Consider the following 16,580-nt stretch of genomic DNA (forward strand, 5'->3'; position numbering starts at 1 on the left):
ATCATTAACATGTTGAATAATCCCTTCATCAATATAAGCCCATCTTGTATCATTTTCAAGTCTAAGCAAAGCCAGCCGACCACTATTTGCATATATGACTACAATGATGCAATCTTTTCTACTTGAGACTGGATCTGCTAAAAGAATAGCCTTGTAGACCAAATATTCATGATAATTAGTCTACTTAGTCATATATCGATCATTAGAGGGTGTAGTGGAGGAAGGAATCTTATGTAGTAGGTCTCCTTACTCGATATCCTCCCCATAACTTTGGAGAAAGGATTTATAAGGGTTACTATGAAATCCCTATCCATAGTTACAAACCATCCCTTAGAAAACTAGCAAAAACGGGTGTTTGGAAATTCCAATTGTAAATCAAGAACTCAGTTGTAGTCTCTTTTTTTTGGTCAATCTCTCAGTTGTAGTCATATATTGATCATTAGACATCTCTGGAGGGTGTAGTGGAGGAAGGGAAATGTTTGAATCTTCTGTAATACCTTACTCGATCTCATCCCCATAACTTAGGAGAAAGGATTTATAAGAATTACTATGAAATAATTATCCATAGTTACCAACCATCACTTAAAAAACCCGTAAAAAGGTGTGTTTGGCAATTCCAATTGTAAATCGGGAACTCTTTTATTCACCATGTCGCATAAATTCCATATCTCTTCTTTGCTCGAATAGGTTAAGAGCAGTGGGGACGAGTGTTCATGTAGATGATCATGGTCTAACGAATTTCATGACTCACAAACAACACTAAATCGCACAAAGTCTGATGATGCTGATGGTAATCAATGAATTAAATCCAAAAGGTTTTGAGGCAGCCCTGCCCAATCAAAGAATCCCATAATTTGACACCTACTATAAAATTGGCCTAGCAATTTTGAGTTTTAAAATATGAATAATCCTACAACATAAGGAAAACCCCTAAACCAACTCATGGAATGAATAGGAAAACAAGTCTCCAATAAGAGTTAGGAACTGTTTCAAAAAAAATTATTTTCTCTACAGACCTTTGTAAGACCAATTTCCTGCGTCACATATCGGTATTAATTAAGCCAATAACATGGTCGATTAAAACTCTAATTATAAGATAGTATCTTGAAAAAGGGCAAAATAGTAATTTATGCAGTAAAAACCTACCAGCAGTTTGTTAACCCACATTTAATCTTCTCCCAGGTTTGGCAAAATCAGAAACTGATTTGCAAAAACTGTACCACCTTCTAGACGCTACGGAAACCAGTTGTTGGTTTGTAGAGAGTATATAGTATATCTCCTCAACAAGGCTTCACGAGCAGAAAATCAACAAAAAATATGTGGTTTGCATTTGTATATCTTGGTTTACGTTTGCAGGTGTGTTAGTATGTTGAGAGTTGATTAATTATATATATGTAACCTCATTTTTCTTTCTCCTTTACAACTTTACCATCGACTTTAGTTTAGGAATTGCAAGGTTCTATATTATTTTACATGACATCAAAGAAATGATTTCAATGGGTCTGATTCATTGATTAAGGAAAAACTATAATTTTACTGCAAGAAGATGCATAGAGAAAACATATGTTTACTGGCACCCACCTAATTTACTCATTTCAAAATTTGATGTTTTGTGACTACAAACTTGCTAGAATCAATGTGTCAAATAAATAGGGTTGCAGGTAAACAAGGAGAAGAATAACCACACTAACATTCATTGATCAATGTTGCTGCTATATCTGAGTCGAGCTTCTTTCTCACACTAATTGCTAGATGATTTTACCAATTGAGGGACAAAAAAAATAAAAATGAACGACACACGTGCGAGTGCGATTTTCTCACACGCACATAGTGTATAAAAAGCTACGATGCACGGAAGCTTCACCGGAGGTCCGATTCCCGCTTCGAAATCGAAATCAGAAGCGGCAGCGTCCAGAGGCACTAGGAAGCGCGACGGAAGCACGGTCCCGAAGGTTTCGGAAGTGAAAGCTTTCAAATTGGAAGCATCCTGGAAGCGCGAGGGTTGTTGAGTATTTATAGTTTTCTTCTCTCTTTTCCGGCTTTGATATAAATCACTCTTAAAATCTCCATATTCTAAGGACTCGATAATTCATGAAGATAAAATCAAAATCTAGAATTGAATGAAAACCCATAAAACATACAGCTGAAGTCTCGTTCAAGCAAGTTGAATGAGATTTGAGAATTTGTTTGAGCTTTTAGTTTTGTGTGAAACAACAAGCGCATATAAGATAGATTATAGATGAGTTTGATTTGGAGCAAGATACTGATTGAAACTAGATGAATAAAAAAATCAGTGTTGTAGATTTTGAGGCTAGACTAGATGAAGTCCAGAGAGAGAGAGAGAGAGAGAACGCAAAATCATTCAATTTTGAGGCGCGCCGCTCATTTCAAAATGTAGATACATATATTTTTGATTCCACATACTTGGTTAGTGTGATTGCAAAGATCGACATGTGTATAATGGATTGACTGAGAGGTGATGTGCATCATTTGTGGTTAGCTACACTACTAGTACCATGTTAGTTATTGAAGTGTTTGTATTGTTATTCTAAACTATAACAAAATGTTTATTGAGCATTTTCTATCATATTGTTTTTCTTGTTTGAGGATGAAATACTTGTATATTATTGAATGATATGGGGGCCTATATATAGGCATTTACAACACCACAATCCCGTAGGATTCGGAGTCCTAATCTACTACGGAGATGCTAATGTATCTCCTAACAGGAAACCTATTAGGCTAAGACACACACAAGGGTAGAATAGTAATTCTCCCGGAACAGTTCTATAATTATAGTGATTAATTTATTATTTTATATGATATGTTTTTAAATATAAATATATATTATTTTCTTATGACGCTTTCAAAACATATCCGTTTTTAAAAAATTCAAAAAAATAGTTTTCACGTACATGCACCCACTTCCATGCAGCTTAGGTAAAAATGCCAGTCTAAAAGTGAATCTAAAAATAACTTACAAAACAAAAAATTGTCCGATTTTAATTGAATTTAAAAATAAAAAATAAAAAAATATATATTTTCAAATGCAACTGATAACGGAGCACTTCTTATTCAGAAAAAAAAAAAAAAAAGATAACGGAGCACCTAACTAGGAAACCCTATAGAGTATCGGACGGTGCCTGCCTTCCAGATCCTTCTCCATCCCACCCCCAAATTCTAGACTCTGGAACTCTCCAGATTTCCTCACTCCCTACTCCCTATTTCTTTCTCTCTCTCTCTCTCATCTTCCTCTCGAATCCCAATTCCCAATCTAACCCCCTAAACCCCCAGCTCTCAATTAGATCAATGGCAAAGTACGGCGAGGGCGACAAGCGGTGGATCGTGGAGGACCGACCCGACGGAGCCAACGTCCACAACTGGCACTGGGCCGAGACCGACTGCCTCGCCTGGTCACGTGACCTCCTCACCAAGCTCCTCTCCAACCTCACCATCCTCGACGGCGAGGGCAACCTCTTCCTCAAGACCAAGAAAGTCGAGAAAGTCGACGGCGACGCCTACGTCAACATCCGCAAGGGCAAGATCATCCCCGGCTACGAAATCAGCGTCAGTCTCTCCTGGGAGGGCGAGGCCAGAGACGCCGACGGCACGTCGCTGCTCAAGGTCGACGGCGCCGTCGAGATTCCGTACATAGCGGATGAGAACGCCGACGAGGATCCGGAGGTGAAGGTCACGGTGAAGGACGAGGGGCCGATTGGGCGGAGGATTAAGGAGGCGATGGTGGCGAAAGGGAAGCCGGTGATTCTGGAGAAGGTTAGGGTTTATGTGACGAGTATGGCGCAGGGTGGGCCGGCGAAGGATGAGGCCGAGGCTAAGAAGATTGCTCCGAAGAGTAACTCGACGAGTTCTGCGGCGAAGAAGGAGGAGGTTGTGGTGGTGGTGGAGATGGAGAAGGAGGTGAAGAAGAAGGAGAGCAAGAAGAAGGGGTTTAAGACGATAAGTATGACTGAGAAGTTCAGCTGCAGGGCGAGTAATCTGTATGAGATTTTGATGGATGAGAATAGGTGGAAGGGGTTTACGCAGAGCAATGCCAAGATAAGCAAGGAGGTTGGAGGGGAGTTTAGCATTTTCGACGGGTCGGTGACTGGTAGGAACTTGGAGTTGCAGAATGGGAAGTTGATTGTGCAGAATTGGAGATTTGGGAACTGGCCTGATGGGATTCAGTCCAAGGTAGAGTGTTTTTGAGTTTGTTTTTGATGTGATGTCTATTGGTGATTTGTGGATTGAGTTTGGTTGTTTGGTTTTGCAGGTGACACTTACATTTGAGGAGCCTGAGCCTGGTCTGACTGTTGTCAAGCTAACTCATGTGGATGTTCCTGAGGAGGACAGGTTGGTTCCCGAATTTTAAGTAGTTGTTTTCGGTATACATGGCTTAGGTTATTGTACTATGATTGTGATTGTTTAAGGAGCTTACTGTTTTATTTGTTTGTATTCAGATATGGGAATGCCACTGTGGTAGAGAATACTGAGAGAGGATGGCGGGATCTTATCTTCCAGAGGATTAGGGCAGTCTTTGGTTTTGGAATTTAAGAATCTTGTGTAGGTTCTTCTTTTTAATTTTAGAATTTGGGTGCCTTGGAAGCATGAATTCAGTGTTGAATTTAGAATTCACTGTGTCTAATGCTGGTCCTGTCATTGATGAGCTAGGGTCAGTGTTACTGGATTGTCATTTAAATGAATTGTCAATTTGTCATTCCTCTCACATTTTCAATAACTAAAAGTCATCCTGGGTTTCTTAACAGAATGAGAATGATTGTCTTGTTATCATTTTCCATTTAGTTATTCGCTCATTTTCCTTCCTGATATTAATGTTGCTTTCAATATAGCTGGATGCATGAGTTTGTTTTTACATGCTTGGGTAGGAGCTATGAATTAAGCATCTTTGGTGCCTTTTGCAGTTTTTGGTTGTTGTGTGCTTAGAGGGTGCACATTATCATACACAAATGATACAATTGTAAAGTCTAAACCGTATTCAGGTTGAGGATATATAAAAGAACACACAAATTCAGATTAGTATTACCTCTTACATGTATGCTTATTAAGCAGCATGGTTGTCGAGTTGGGCTGTTGAGTATGAATAGACATTATTTCTTTAATTACGAGCTAAAGAGGTTGAAGAACCTGTATTGTCAGTAATATCTAATGATCTGTTTATCATAGGCTCTTGATAAGTAGTGGAGTCGGGGTTGTCCTTGTTAGCTGTAGCTAAATGGTGCGCACATATCTCTGGTTGGTAAAATTAGTTACATGAATTACAGAGATGCTTGGTGGATTGGTATCAAGAGTGATAGCTTTACTCAGATCCAGAAGTTCATTTGGCTCAAAAGAATTTTATAGTAGCTGGTGATATTCCAAGGGTAGATATTCTATGACTAGTGTTTGATATGAATGTATAAATGTTAGAAGGGTTGCTTTCACGGTGCTAATCTTCAATATCACGTAGTGAAAGTTCCTGATGAGGGAATACAGTGTAGAATAGCAGGTTCCATGTGTCCAAGGTTTGCTTCCTGAGTACGGGGGTTTCGGATGTAGTTGGTGAGATTTCAAGGGTAGGTGCTGATCTTCAGTATTTTGATACATTAGGGAGTCAGGTATTTCATGATAATGTATAAATGGTTGCAGGGTTGTGCTGATCTACATTATTTTGCAGTGAACATTCCAAATGGGTTAAGGACTTGAGGCATTCCAATTGTATGTTTCCAAGTGCAAGCCAATTGTGGACATTAGGTGTAAAAATGTTGAAAGATTTGGGGTTAAGTAGTGACTAGCTGTGAAATTATAAGTTTCCTGTAGGTTTTCTGTTGATGAAACAGATTTTAAACTCGGTCTAGGATAAATTATGAACATTTATGAGGCCATGTATGAGAAAAGTGTAGCTCGCAAGGAATATATTCTTGCTAGTCATTTGAGTTGATGTTACACGGTTATTCTAGTGCGTATGAACTTATGATTTTAAGTGTCTTACATATACTCCAAGTGAATGAGAGTGAATCGGAGCGTAGAGCCTTAGACTTAAAGAGTTTATATTGAAACGGAATGGTGTCTATGACCGTCTTGGAGGTAAGTCCGGATGCGATTGTTTCTTTGCTATTTTGAGTATTCACCAGTAATGCAGTAGGTAGACGTCATATTGAAATCAATGAAATGAATCAGTGTAAGGCAATCCTAGACACAAATTGGATGTTTAGATATTCTGTTACACTTCGACAGTTGGGATGTTCGATCCGGTGTTACCAAACCTTGAGTTCTCAAGTAGCTTACTGCCCTCATGGCTTCTTAACCCTACTATCACAGTATTACCATCGAATTCAAATTCTGGCGTTCCACTCCTTGTTGTAGGGGTCTAACATTGAGATCAGTTGAGCAAAAGGTTTAGTTCATGGAATAGAACATTAACGAATTTTGTTGCCTAAATAGTAATATTGGTATGCTCTCTAAGTATTCTTAAGATTATATGGGTGTGTAGCCGGTTTGTTATCTCTGAAACCTCAACATTTGGTACTGCTATTAGTAGATGAACTGAGGCATCCAACCCATCATTTTATTATAGATCATTCCTAGTACAATACCATGACATTATCAGAATTGTCCAACCCAAGTAAGCTCATTAGTCAGTTGTGGCGTGTATCTGCGTTTCTGCTCATATCTTATACATCATACTTACTATAGGGGTATGCCTATCGATTTAGAAATGCAGAAGGTGACCAAAATAATATGGTTTGGAGTCGATAGTGCTCCTAGATTCGGAGAATATTTTTTGGTTTTTTTGTTGGACAAAACAGAACAGAATCCTAATGCTCATGGAAATATTACTTGATCAGTTGATCAGCATAGGAAATAAGACAGTCTCAAGTTGAGAACACACTTGAGTTTGTCCTTGCAGACGCGTAACGCGTTGTACAGTGAAGATAAAAATATATAGAAGGAATTTTTACTGTACATGTTGTCTCTATATATAGTATATGGAAAAATGATTAAGAATAGAAGAATGACCAGAGAAAGAAAAATTAAAAACAGATCACTAGAGCAGGAGGAAAGAGGAAGTTCGGAACAAAATCTCAGACATATTTTTTGATCATTTCTCGCACTTCTTCGATAACAGATCACTAGAGCAGGAAGGAAAGAGGAAGTTCGGAACAAAATCTCAGACATATTTTTTGATCATTTCTCGCACTTCTTCGATCACAAGCCATGCTTTATGACCTCCAATCACTTCTTCTTTAAACTCCCCATCTTTCCATACCTGAATGGTTGGCATTTTCTGGCAACAGAGAAACAGAAGAAAGTATCAGTAAAACTGAGTCTATAGATAGCAAACGAAGCGTACTAGCAAGTAAAATGTAAACAATGCAGGGTGGAATTCCAGGGCATACAGAGATGTTCCCACGTTTCACTAGAGTTTGAGGCACCTTGTTGACATCTACGTAATAGAATTTCACCCTGTTTTGTGCATAAATAACTGAAATTGTTAGTAATTAGTTGATCAGTACATATAAATTTCTTTGTGGTCAATGATCAGAATATGTGAAGGAGTATATATATGCAAATCTATTATCGCTACCAATGTGACAATTTGAATAGAGAGATTACTTGGTATCATATTCAGCAGCCAATTTCTCCAATTTTGGCTTCAGATAGATGCATTTACGACACCACGCTGCCATCCTATCAAAAATTGAAAAGAAAAAAAACCAACTCATTTAAGTCAAATGTTGCATAATAAACGAAGTAGTATGAAAGTGTGAGCATAAGGGGGGAGAACGAAAGAGACCAATCAATGACAACGGGCTGGGAGAGCTCTTGAGCATGATTTAATAAATGATCAAGGTGATCAGAGTCGTTTATTGATTCCATGACTACAAGAGTGGGACTTGAATCTGGCGAAAATGCCTCTACCTTCAAGTCTCTTCTCAGTAGCTTCTTGCTATCTCCGTTTCTATGTGAAAAACCAAACCCAGATGATTTCGGCAAAACAAAGCTGCCGCCTGCAGCGCTTCCAAACTGTTGTTGATGCTCTCTGTTATGAACTTCTCTGCAGAAAATGTGAGAATTTGCTGCCAGAACAGACATCCTCCGGTTGCTCTTTCCGCAAGAAAGAATAAGAACGCTACTATGGGCTTTGATTTCAGAATAAGCGCAAGGATTTTTAGGGTTACTGGTTTTGAACAAGGATCGTAGTTGGCGTTCAAAAATGGTGTGTGTGGTTGGCTACTTGATATTTTGGGGTTGAAGTTTGCTTTCTCAAGAGTCTTTTTGTCTTGATTCTTGCAAATGGGGGAACAATGGCCTCGAAAGCTTATCCACAAGCGATGTGTTGGAGTGGATGAGAAGAATAGGAACATAATAGTCGACCACTCTGATCGAGTGTGATTTTTCAATCTTCTGGGAAAAGCCCATTACTTGGTGAGCTTTTAGGCTCCAAGACGATAAGGGCTGGATTGTTGTGTAAACAACATGACAGAATTGACCAAAAGAAAAAACATGACAGAATCACAAGAAAATAGGAATTTCATCTGATTCAATTCAACCTGCGATTTGAGATCTAGGTTTGCAAAATTGGAAACTTGGGCTGCACATAATTCCTAAGTTTTCACTTGCGTTGATTTCTTGGATAAACACCTCAATAAAACGAGTTTATCGTGAGCTGTGTATTCACAAACTCTAACTTATGAAAATGATACTATGTCACTAGATTAAATAATATTAGGCGATCACTTATTTTCAACTTTATATATATATATATATTGGTTTAAGAAACCCTCTAACTGCCAAAAAAAAAAGTCACTTAGACAATAACAGCAAAAAAAATAGTGCCACCTGAGAAACGATAAGATGGTAAAATTAAAGTCGTCAATTTAATGAACCAACTCGTCACCCTAAGTTGAACTTAGATGGTAAAATAAGTTTTCAGTCGTCTTAGTTGGATAACTTAGACGAAAAAATCATATGTCCTTGTCTAAAATTGTGACATAGTCAGTGAACAGCTCTGTTGTCGTCTCAACAGTCAGCACAAAATTTAAGCGACACACTTTTATTTTGTCGCTTAAGCATTACTAAGCTGACGAACAGGTTGTCTAAGATGACGAAAAACGTCGTCATCTAAGTAAAAGCTTGACATTATAATCTGAATCTATTTCTAGATCAATAGAAATGGGGCAAAAACAGAAAAAATTGTTGCTCTAAAATTCCTGTGCCAGATTTCCATTTTTGTGATTAATGTTTTCAAGTTGGGTCTTCTAATGTTTTGTCCACCCCTACCCATTACTGTCTAGGTTGATATGATCCATGTTCCATCTTTTTAATCACATATTCCATGTTTTGTAATAATGAGTTGTCCGGTAAAGAATTCCGGTCATATATTCATCATATTGTTTAGTAATTATGCTATTTGTGTTGAATCATGTTCTTGTATGGTTATATATACATAATTTTTGTAACCCTTTTAAATTTGTGTCTATTATTAGTTTTCAGTCTTTTCACATGCATGCATGCTTTTCTCCTTGACCTAGTGGGGAGAATGAGTCCCAAAAGAGCCAGAGCATTCTACTTCACAAAGTACACTACAATGTTTGAGCGGAAGCTCCACACTAAATTTTTTTTTTATCCAATATGATGGATTTATATAGTGCCTACATTGAACACTTCCAAATAGAAACAAGTCCGGCCACCCCGTACGCCCCATGATCGACCAGCCATGTGATATTCATCTTTACAGTTGATAACTATTATTAATTGTAATCGAAAAAAAAATATCACGTTGTTATTGAGGCTGGCAAGCTACACATACATCTTGCTTCCTCTGGTACTCAACTTTTTGTGCTCAGGGGTTTCCATCACATGGGATCCTCATGCGGCCATTTTCTCAGATCTCGGTTCATAATTTCATATTCCTTCTTCTTCGCGTGCGACGTCCATCCTGTTTGTTCAGCTGGTTTGCTTAATTAGCTAGACAGCAACAGCAGATGAGTCCAGTGCTGTTTATTTGCTCCCATTATTGGTACTTGGTAGTGACAGATCGAGTTGGCCTATATACAGTACAGTATCATCATCAAAGCCGGCTTGAGGGACAAGAAAACTAAATCAGGAAAAGAGAAATTTCATAACTGCATGACTTCAATCTTTCTTACGTACTCCTGTGATGATGAAGACAGAGAAGATGGCATATATACAATATATACATGATCAGAATGAAGTACGTGGTTGTTGGATGAATGCGTAGGCAGCTGTAACAAACATCACTCCTGTTTGGATTACGATAAGAAAGGATAAGGAGCTAGGACGGGCAGTTAACGATCTAATATCTGAAGTACAATGAAACATCACCGCAGGAGGAATTTGTCAAATAAATCAAGATCTTCCCTAGTTTATTCGAGTCGAATTAGAGAGAAGCAAAGCTAATTTTCATGATCTAGTTATGAATTAGGATAGGTACGTAGGAACTAATTATATGCGCGCCAAGAGTCTAGTAGGGACTTGGGATCGAGTAAAGTTTTCCTCACTCTATGAGCTATTATTGGCTTCAATGCAGAAAACGATTGAACTCCTTTGCTGACCGCATGTTCCTAGCAATGAACTTTGCTGGTGTATATATATATACCACAGACCACGGAAGCATGTATTACAAATTTTTTATTGATTATTACTAGTAGATGACCATAATATTACAGAAGGTTTAATACAACAGAATGAAAATTAAAGGTTACTGACTAAGGACTTATGCATGAATTAGAAAGAACTATTACAATGAAGAAGCTCTCGGATTGTCAAGAGAGGGAGAGAAGAGAGGAATTGAAAAATTCCGGGGTGCCTTCCTTATGGGGGAGAGAGCCTCCTTATTTAGGAAAACAAATCTGCTTTTACTGTTTGACTTTTGACTGTTCATGAATAGTGTTTTGCCGGTTGACTGTAGCTTCGGTGGAAAAGTTAATTACTGGTTTTGACTTTGATTGGGCTTTGAGGTTTTGACTGGGTTTGAAATGTACTGCTATGTCTACAGTTCATACGGATCTTGGCTATCTTGGTAGTCAGCCCATCTGGTTGGTTGACTCAGGGCTGCTTCACTGTGGGCTTCTGATGATGAGGAGCAATTATCTTCATTATCTTCAGTTTCTGAAAGATTAATAGCCTGTTGTGATAGAGTGACTGCTTGTTGCATAAGTTTTTCAGCCATTTTTTGTAGCTCTGATGCTGTGGTGGAGGTTGATTTTGAAGATGTAGACTTTTTTGACTTATTTTTCTGACTGGAAGAGGATGTTGTTTGGGCCGTGCTAGCCTGGCCTGGGCTTATTGCAAACGGCTGGTGTGCCAAAATGACTTCTGCAGGGGATGATTTAATTGTGACCTGACCATGTGTTGACTGGAGATTGACCGGAGCTGTTTTAACTGTAACTTGACCGGGAGGATTGTCTGCAAATTCTTTTTCAAACTGGGCGAGAATTCTGTCGGTGTTGAACTTGTCCCACCATTTAACTAGATAGTTTCTAGAAATACAAATTTCATTGTGAAAGTCGTAATTCCATTTTAAGATCCAAGGGATTTTGTATTTTGACATGAACATGAGTGTTGGGTCAAAGTTTTCTTCATAAGTAGTATGGGGAACTGAAACTTCAAATTTTTTTACTGCTGATTGTAGGGCAGGAGGAAGAATATCATTAGAGGTACCATGGTACTCCCACCATTCTCCGAACCATAAAGGGAACTGGCGGATGAATTTACTGTCAAAATTGATAAACCAAGAGTGACTGAAATCTTGTTTTTGATGGAGGAAAATTTTATTCCAGGCATCAATATAATCATGATAGGTACATTGGAAGGTTGGGTGTTTGGAAAAAGCATCGAAACCCCAATCAGATAATGGGATAACCTTTTTAATATAAAGGGAATGGTACAAAATTTTCTTTGTTGGATCTTGATTTTCATAGATAGCTTTAATTGAAATTGACTCAGAAGTAGTGAGACAATTGTGATAGAAAGATAATGGTTTACCAGGAGGATAATGGTTGATTGGGCCATAGAAAAGTTTAGCCATAGCAATTGGTGATTTTAACTGTATTAGGGATGGTTCACCAAAGAAAAAAAATTCTCTAGCCCTAAACTGATAAGGTGATGATTTCGGATGATGGACATACGCCGGGGGAGGTGGAGCTGTTTGGAGTTTGAAAGGATCACAATCATTGACTATTGCTGACTGGTAATTGGGCTTTGGTTGACTGAGAGTAGTTCCTAGTGGACTATATCTGTTTGTGACTGGTAGAAGAGTATGACCTGTATAGGGAACGAGACTAAGAGATGAGGATGACTTGGGATTTTCATCTTTTATTTCATTTTTTACTGGTGATGGTGACTCAAGGTTTACTATTTCTTTTCCGGCCCTGTGGGAGCCTGGAGAGTTGAACCGTCGCATGATGAACCCTGCAAAAATTCTCGGGTTAGAAAATCTGGTATATGATTATCACTCCCCTTTATGAATGCAATTTCAAAATCAAAAATACTTAAAATTCCTTGCCATCTGGCAAAAATCTGTTTACTAGCAATATTTTGAACATCTTTTTCTAAGATATCTTTTGCGCTTTTGCAATCAACATATTTAATATCTCTTGTTCTGATAAATTATCAATGTTCCATTCATATGTTTTGTCAGAAGAAATTGCAAATTGTATATTTGAATGAGTGCTTGGTTGAATATCTATTGGAAGTGGCCTTTCAGTCCAATTTCTTGAATGTTGTTTCTTTGGTCGCATTATTCTATCAATATTCAAAGTTTGGAATGCCTTGTCTAATTGGAAAATTATGGTTGAGTCGCTATCGGAAGTAGAATCAATAGTTTGTTTTGTATTGATTACATAGATTGTATTAGATGATCCTGGTTCATTTTTTAGATTTTTTAACAATTTTTCTATCTTTTGAATTGAATTTGTAGGCGTGACAGTCGGTTTACTGTTGAAGTGAATTATGGGAGATTCTGTTTTAGGGCTAGGTAGAATGTGAACTTTAGATGTAACATGATCAAGTGTTGTTTCTATTTCGTCTAATTGTTCTTCAATAGTAACTAAGTAATTATTTGTGTAATTATTTTGTTCAATGATCTTCTTAGCATCTGGGTAAAGTTCTCTAACTTTTGGATCTTCAGAAGGATTTTTAAAAGGCGAAGCTAAAACTGGGCTTGATTTGTGATTAAAAATTATAGTTTCTGAAGGAGGATGACTAGAAGAAATAGTGTTAGTTTGGGTTGAATTGGGAATGACAGTTTGCCATTTTGTTTTTGTTAAAGTTTGAATGTTTTTATGTTCATTCAATTGGTTTAGAAAATCAAGAAAGAATATTTCAGTTTTTGTCTTTTGCATCAAACTTTGCCAATCTTTAAATAATTGTTTTCTTTGATTTTCAAAAGGAAATTTCATCCTAAAGAGATTTCTCCTAAGAGTGTTTTCTTTAGCTTTCAAATGAGTATCTAATTTATAATAATTGATTTTGAATGGTTGACTAAGCGTATTTATATGAGGATTTGCTGGAGGAACTACAATAAAATCTGAAGCTGTTGGAGATGTTGGAGAGTTTTGTCTTTCTTCAACAGTTGTATTATTATGATTTTCAGTTTCAGTATAATTTGGGTAGCTGACTTGTTTATTTGTCCTTATACTGTGTTAATTCTTAAATTCTGAACTTGTTCTTCTAATTCTTTTATTCGAATTTCTCTGATGACATTATCAAGTTATATGTCACGATCACGGTGAGACATTGAATCTGCAGTGGTTGATCCGGCAAATGATTGCCTGGCAGTTGCAAAAGAATGCCTAGAGGAACTTCCTATTTCTTGAATTCTTGGTGTTTTGCTAATTCTTGAATTTTGGAAATTAATTCTTATAGTTCCATCATTGTATTGACGGATAGAATCTAAATCAGAAAGATTACATTGAGTATTTGTTGGTTGATATTCATTGGTAAGAGACCATTCAGCCGGAAGATGGACATCCGACCATCTGATAGTTTGCGGGACAGTGATGTTTGCATTATTTTGACTGCTTTGAATCAACAAGGTTTGGCTCTTAGGACTTCTATTAATGGCTTGAAAATTCATATTTGTGTCAGTAACTTTGTAATGGATTCGGTAGATTAAAGCAAGAGGTTGGGTCCCTTCAAGGATATTGTATCCTGAGGTCTTAATGTTTAAAGTTAATGTCTTTAAAATATGAGGATCACTTAGGCTGATTGAAAAATCTGGGAAACAATTAAAGTGAACTGGTCTATTAAAAAGACTTGATTCGATTAAACCAAGGGTACTGTTAGTGAAGTTGGTAAATCTTGCATCTCTTAAGCATAAGAGAATGGAGGCATTAAGACCAAGCCTTGTTAGAGGCTTAATACCAATTTGAACTAAGCCGATATGGAGGAAATGGTGACCATCTTTCTGATGTTTTTTAATTGAATCTGGACTGAGAAGTTGGCAGGTTTCATGTTGTTTACTTAAGGCATAAACTTGTTCTACTGATTTAATGTGGTGTTCTCCTTTAAAGGCTGCAAGATTCCATTTTTTCCTATAAATTTCACTGGTAGGTACTCTAGGTATGTTCCAATCATTAGGGTCAATATTATCATTTGACTGGTATTCGATCTGTTCTTCATTAACAATGTTCGGGATCCTATTCAAGGAGAAACTAGACCCTCGAGAGGAGACTGAATTGGATCTGAAAAGTCTGCTCATTGTGCTAGGTGGAAGGGATCTAGTACTAGACTTAAAATGGTAGAGAATTGACTTCAGAATACTTAGACCTAAGAGTAACACTCTTCTCTGCTCCGCTCATGCCGCATCCGCTCATGCCTCACTTGGGACTTAGTGTTTGGACCTGGAAAACTTACTGTTTGGTTGGAGAAGAAGGAAACCCAGAAACCCAGTAGATAGAAGTAAATTCCTAAAATCTTAAGAATAGAAGCAGAAAAACAAACAAGTAGCACAATAAATAGAGGATTTAAAGATTCAACTCAAGGACCACTCTAGGAGGCTAGGCCTTCCAATCGGGGATTGAGGAGTGTTAATGAATGATCGACTTAGGATCCACACTTAGGAGGCAGAGCCTCCACCTGGGGACTAAGAAGTTTACTTAAAAAGCAGAGATTAATTACTTACAACTCTTACGGCTCTGATACCAATATATATAGTCCCTATCCAAAGTGAACCTTCACTCTGAAATTACAGAGTGAAGTTCTAATTTTGGCACACTTTTCGGTCATATTTTTTCACCATAAGTCATTCAATATTGAGGTATGCTATTCAAGATCATCTCTACAAAATTTCATCTAATTTAACAATAGTTTGAGTTTTCAAAATCGAGATTTACACGAACGGTTCACGTTGAACAACTTTAATTAGTTAATTGATTTAATCTAATTTTAATACCTTAGCAATGTCCGAGTTGGATGAAATTTTGTACAGATGATCTTGAATAGCATATCTTGAATGACTTATAGTGAAAACAATTGACCGAAAAGTGTGCCAAAATTAGAACTTCACTCTGTAATTTCAGAATGAATGTTCACTCTGGATAGAGACTATATATATATATATACATATTAGAAAATCAATGTGTTTGCTACTACCAAGTTTTTGCAATTAAGTATATACAAACAGTACATTTTACAGCTTTCGATCGCAAAATGATTTTTCTATGTTGAAATATGAACTGAGATGAAACTCAAAGAATGAGGAAGTTAGAGTTGAATAATTTTCCAATGTATTTCAATTGTATGGAATACAAAAGCTTGAGCATCTTAAATAGCCAAAAAGATAAACAAAACTAACAGCCATTTTCACTTACTCTATACAAATCTACAAGAAAAAAGTTATCACTAGATCTAAACAACTTTGAACAACCAGGAATTTAGGGAAAATAAGATCTACATAACTGATTTTTATGGGGGAAGATCTGCATAACAGGACTTGCATTTAAAGCAGCAGTTGAGCACCATACGACACCAAAGAGAAAAAATGACCACATACCTCATAACTAAGAATGACACAAACAAGAACAAACGACAACCAAACTGCAGGGGATGCAGCCCTGCCTGCTCTGCAAACTGCATCACTGCACAATTGAAAGCATACCTTCAATACTCCTCATCAAACTGGATCGAGAGAGTCTCTTGACCCAAGCTTGACTAAAATATGATCAAATTGAGCTGTATGAAAAATTATAATGAACACATCAGCAAGTTGCTCACTAGGCCTGATATAAGCAATAGAAAGAACCTTGGACTGAACTTGATTACGAACAAAATGACAATCTACTTCAATATGTTTAAATCTCTCATGAAAAACCGGATTTTCTACAATATGCATGGCTGCTTGGCTGTCACAATAAAGACTAATTGGAAGAGAACACTGAATGCCAAGATCACTGAGTAATGTTTCAACCAAATTAATTCACAAGCAATGAAGGTCATGGCCATGTACTCAGCCTCTGCACTAGAGCGAGCAACAACTGACTGTTTTTTTCTTTTCCAAGTGACTAAGTTGCTTCCAATAAACGTGCAAAAACCAGTGGTTGATTTTATATCAATGGTGT

General features: G+C 37.3%; 2 protein-coding genes across 3 annotated transcripts; one reads left to right on the plus strand and one right to left on the minus strand.

Moving 5' to 3' along the window:
- Positions 1-3,184: 3,184 nt before the first annotated feature.
- LOC126798663 (uncharacterized) lies at positions 3,185-4,763 on the plus strand. Its single transcript, XM_050525677.1, has 3 exons — positions 3,185-4,191; positions 4,271-4,350; positions 4,458-4,763. Exons 1-3 carry the CDS (start codon positions 3,310-3,312, stop codon positions 4,549-4,551), a joined length of 1,056 nt encoding a protein of 351 aa, XP_050381634.1. The 5' UTR covers positions 3,185-3,309; the 3' UTR covers positions 4,552-4,763.
- Positions 4,764-6,853: 2,090 nt separating this feature from the next.
- On the minus strand, positions 6,854-8,294 carry LOC126799468 (thioredoxin-like 3-1, chloroplastic). Of its 2 annotated transcripts, XM_050526673.1 has the most exons (5): positions 7,793-8,294; positions 7,612-7,686; positions 7,395-7,461; positions 7,139-7,282; positions 6,854-7,052 (listed from the first exon to the last, which is right to left on the minus strand). In XM_050526673.1, the coding sequence occupies exons 1-4, from the start codon at positions 8,089-8,091 to the stop codon at positions 7,166-7,168; spliced, it is 558 nt and encodes a 185-aa protein (XP_050382630.1). In that variant the 5' UTR covers positions 8,092-8,294; the 3' UTR covers positions 6,854-7,052; positions 7,139-7,165. The 2 variants fall into 2 exon arrangements, with proteins under 2 accessions (XP_050382630.1, XP_050382629.1); XM_050526672.1 differs by having other exon boundaries at positions 6,854-7,282.
- Positions 8,295-16,580: the final 8,286 nt, after the last annotated feature.

The sequence above is a fragment of the Argentina anserina genome, chromosome 6 (genome assembly GCF_933775445.1).
Source record: "Argentina anserina chromosome 6, drPotAnse1.1, whole genome shotgun sequence".
Lineage (NCBI taxonomy): Eukaryota > Viridiplantae > Streptophyta > Magnoliopsida > Rosales > Rosaceae > Argentina > Argentina anserina.

What these genes read in the sequence shown, in the direction of transcription:
- LOC126798663 (XM_050525677.1), top strand. Translation starts at nt 3,310, where the DNA reads ATGGCAAAGTACGGCGAGGGCGACAAGCGGTGGATCGTGGAGGACCGA. An exon ending in CTGATGGGATTCAGTCCAAG is followed by an intron (nt 4,192 to 4,270) that starts GTAGAGTGTTTT and finishes TTGGTTTTGCAG; the next exon opens with GTGACACTTACATTTGAGGA. An exon ending in GATGTTCCTGAGGAGGACAG is followed by an intron (nt 4,351 to 4,457) that starts GTTGGTTCCCGA and finishes GTTTGTATTCAG; the next exon opens with ATATGGGAATGCCACTGTGG.
- LOC126799468 (XM_050526673.1), bottom strand. Translation starts at nt 8,091, where the DNA reads ATGTCTGTTCTGGCAGCAAATTCTCACATTTTCTGCAGAGAAGTTCAT. An exon ending in CAGCCCGTTGTCATTGATTG is followed by an intron (nt 7,687 to 7,792) that starts GTCTCTTTCGTT and finishes AATTTTTGATAG; the next exon opens with GATGGCAGCGTGGTGTCGTA. An exon ending in TGAAACGTGGGAACATCTCT is followed by an intron (nt 7,283 to 7,394) that starts GTATGCCCTGGA and finishes CTCTGTTGCCAG; the next exon opens with AAAATGCCAACCATTCAGGT.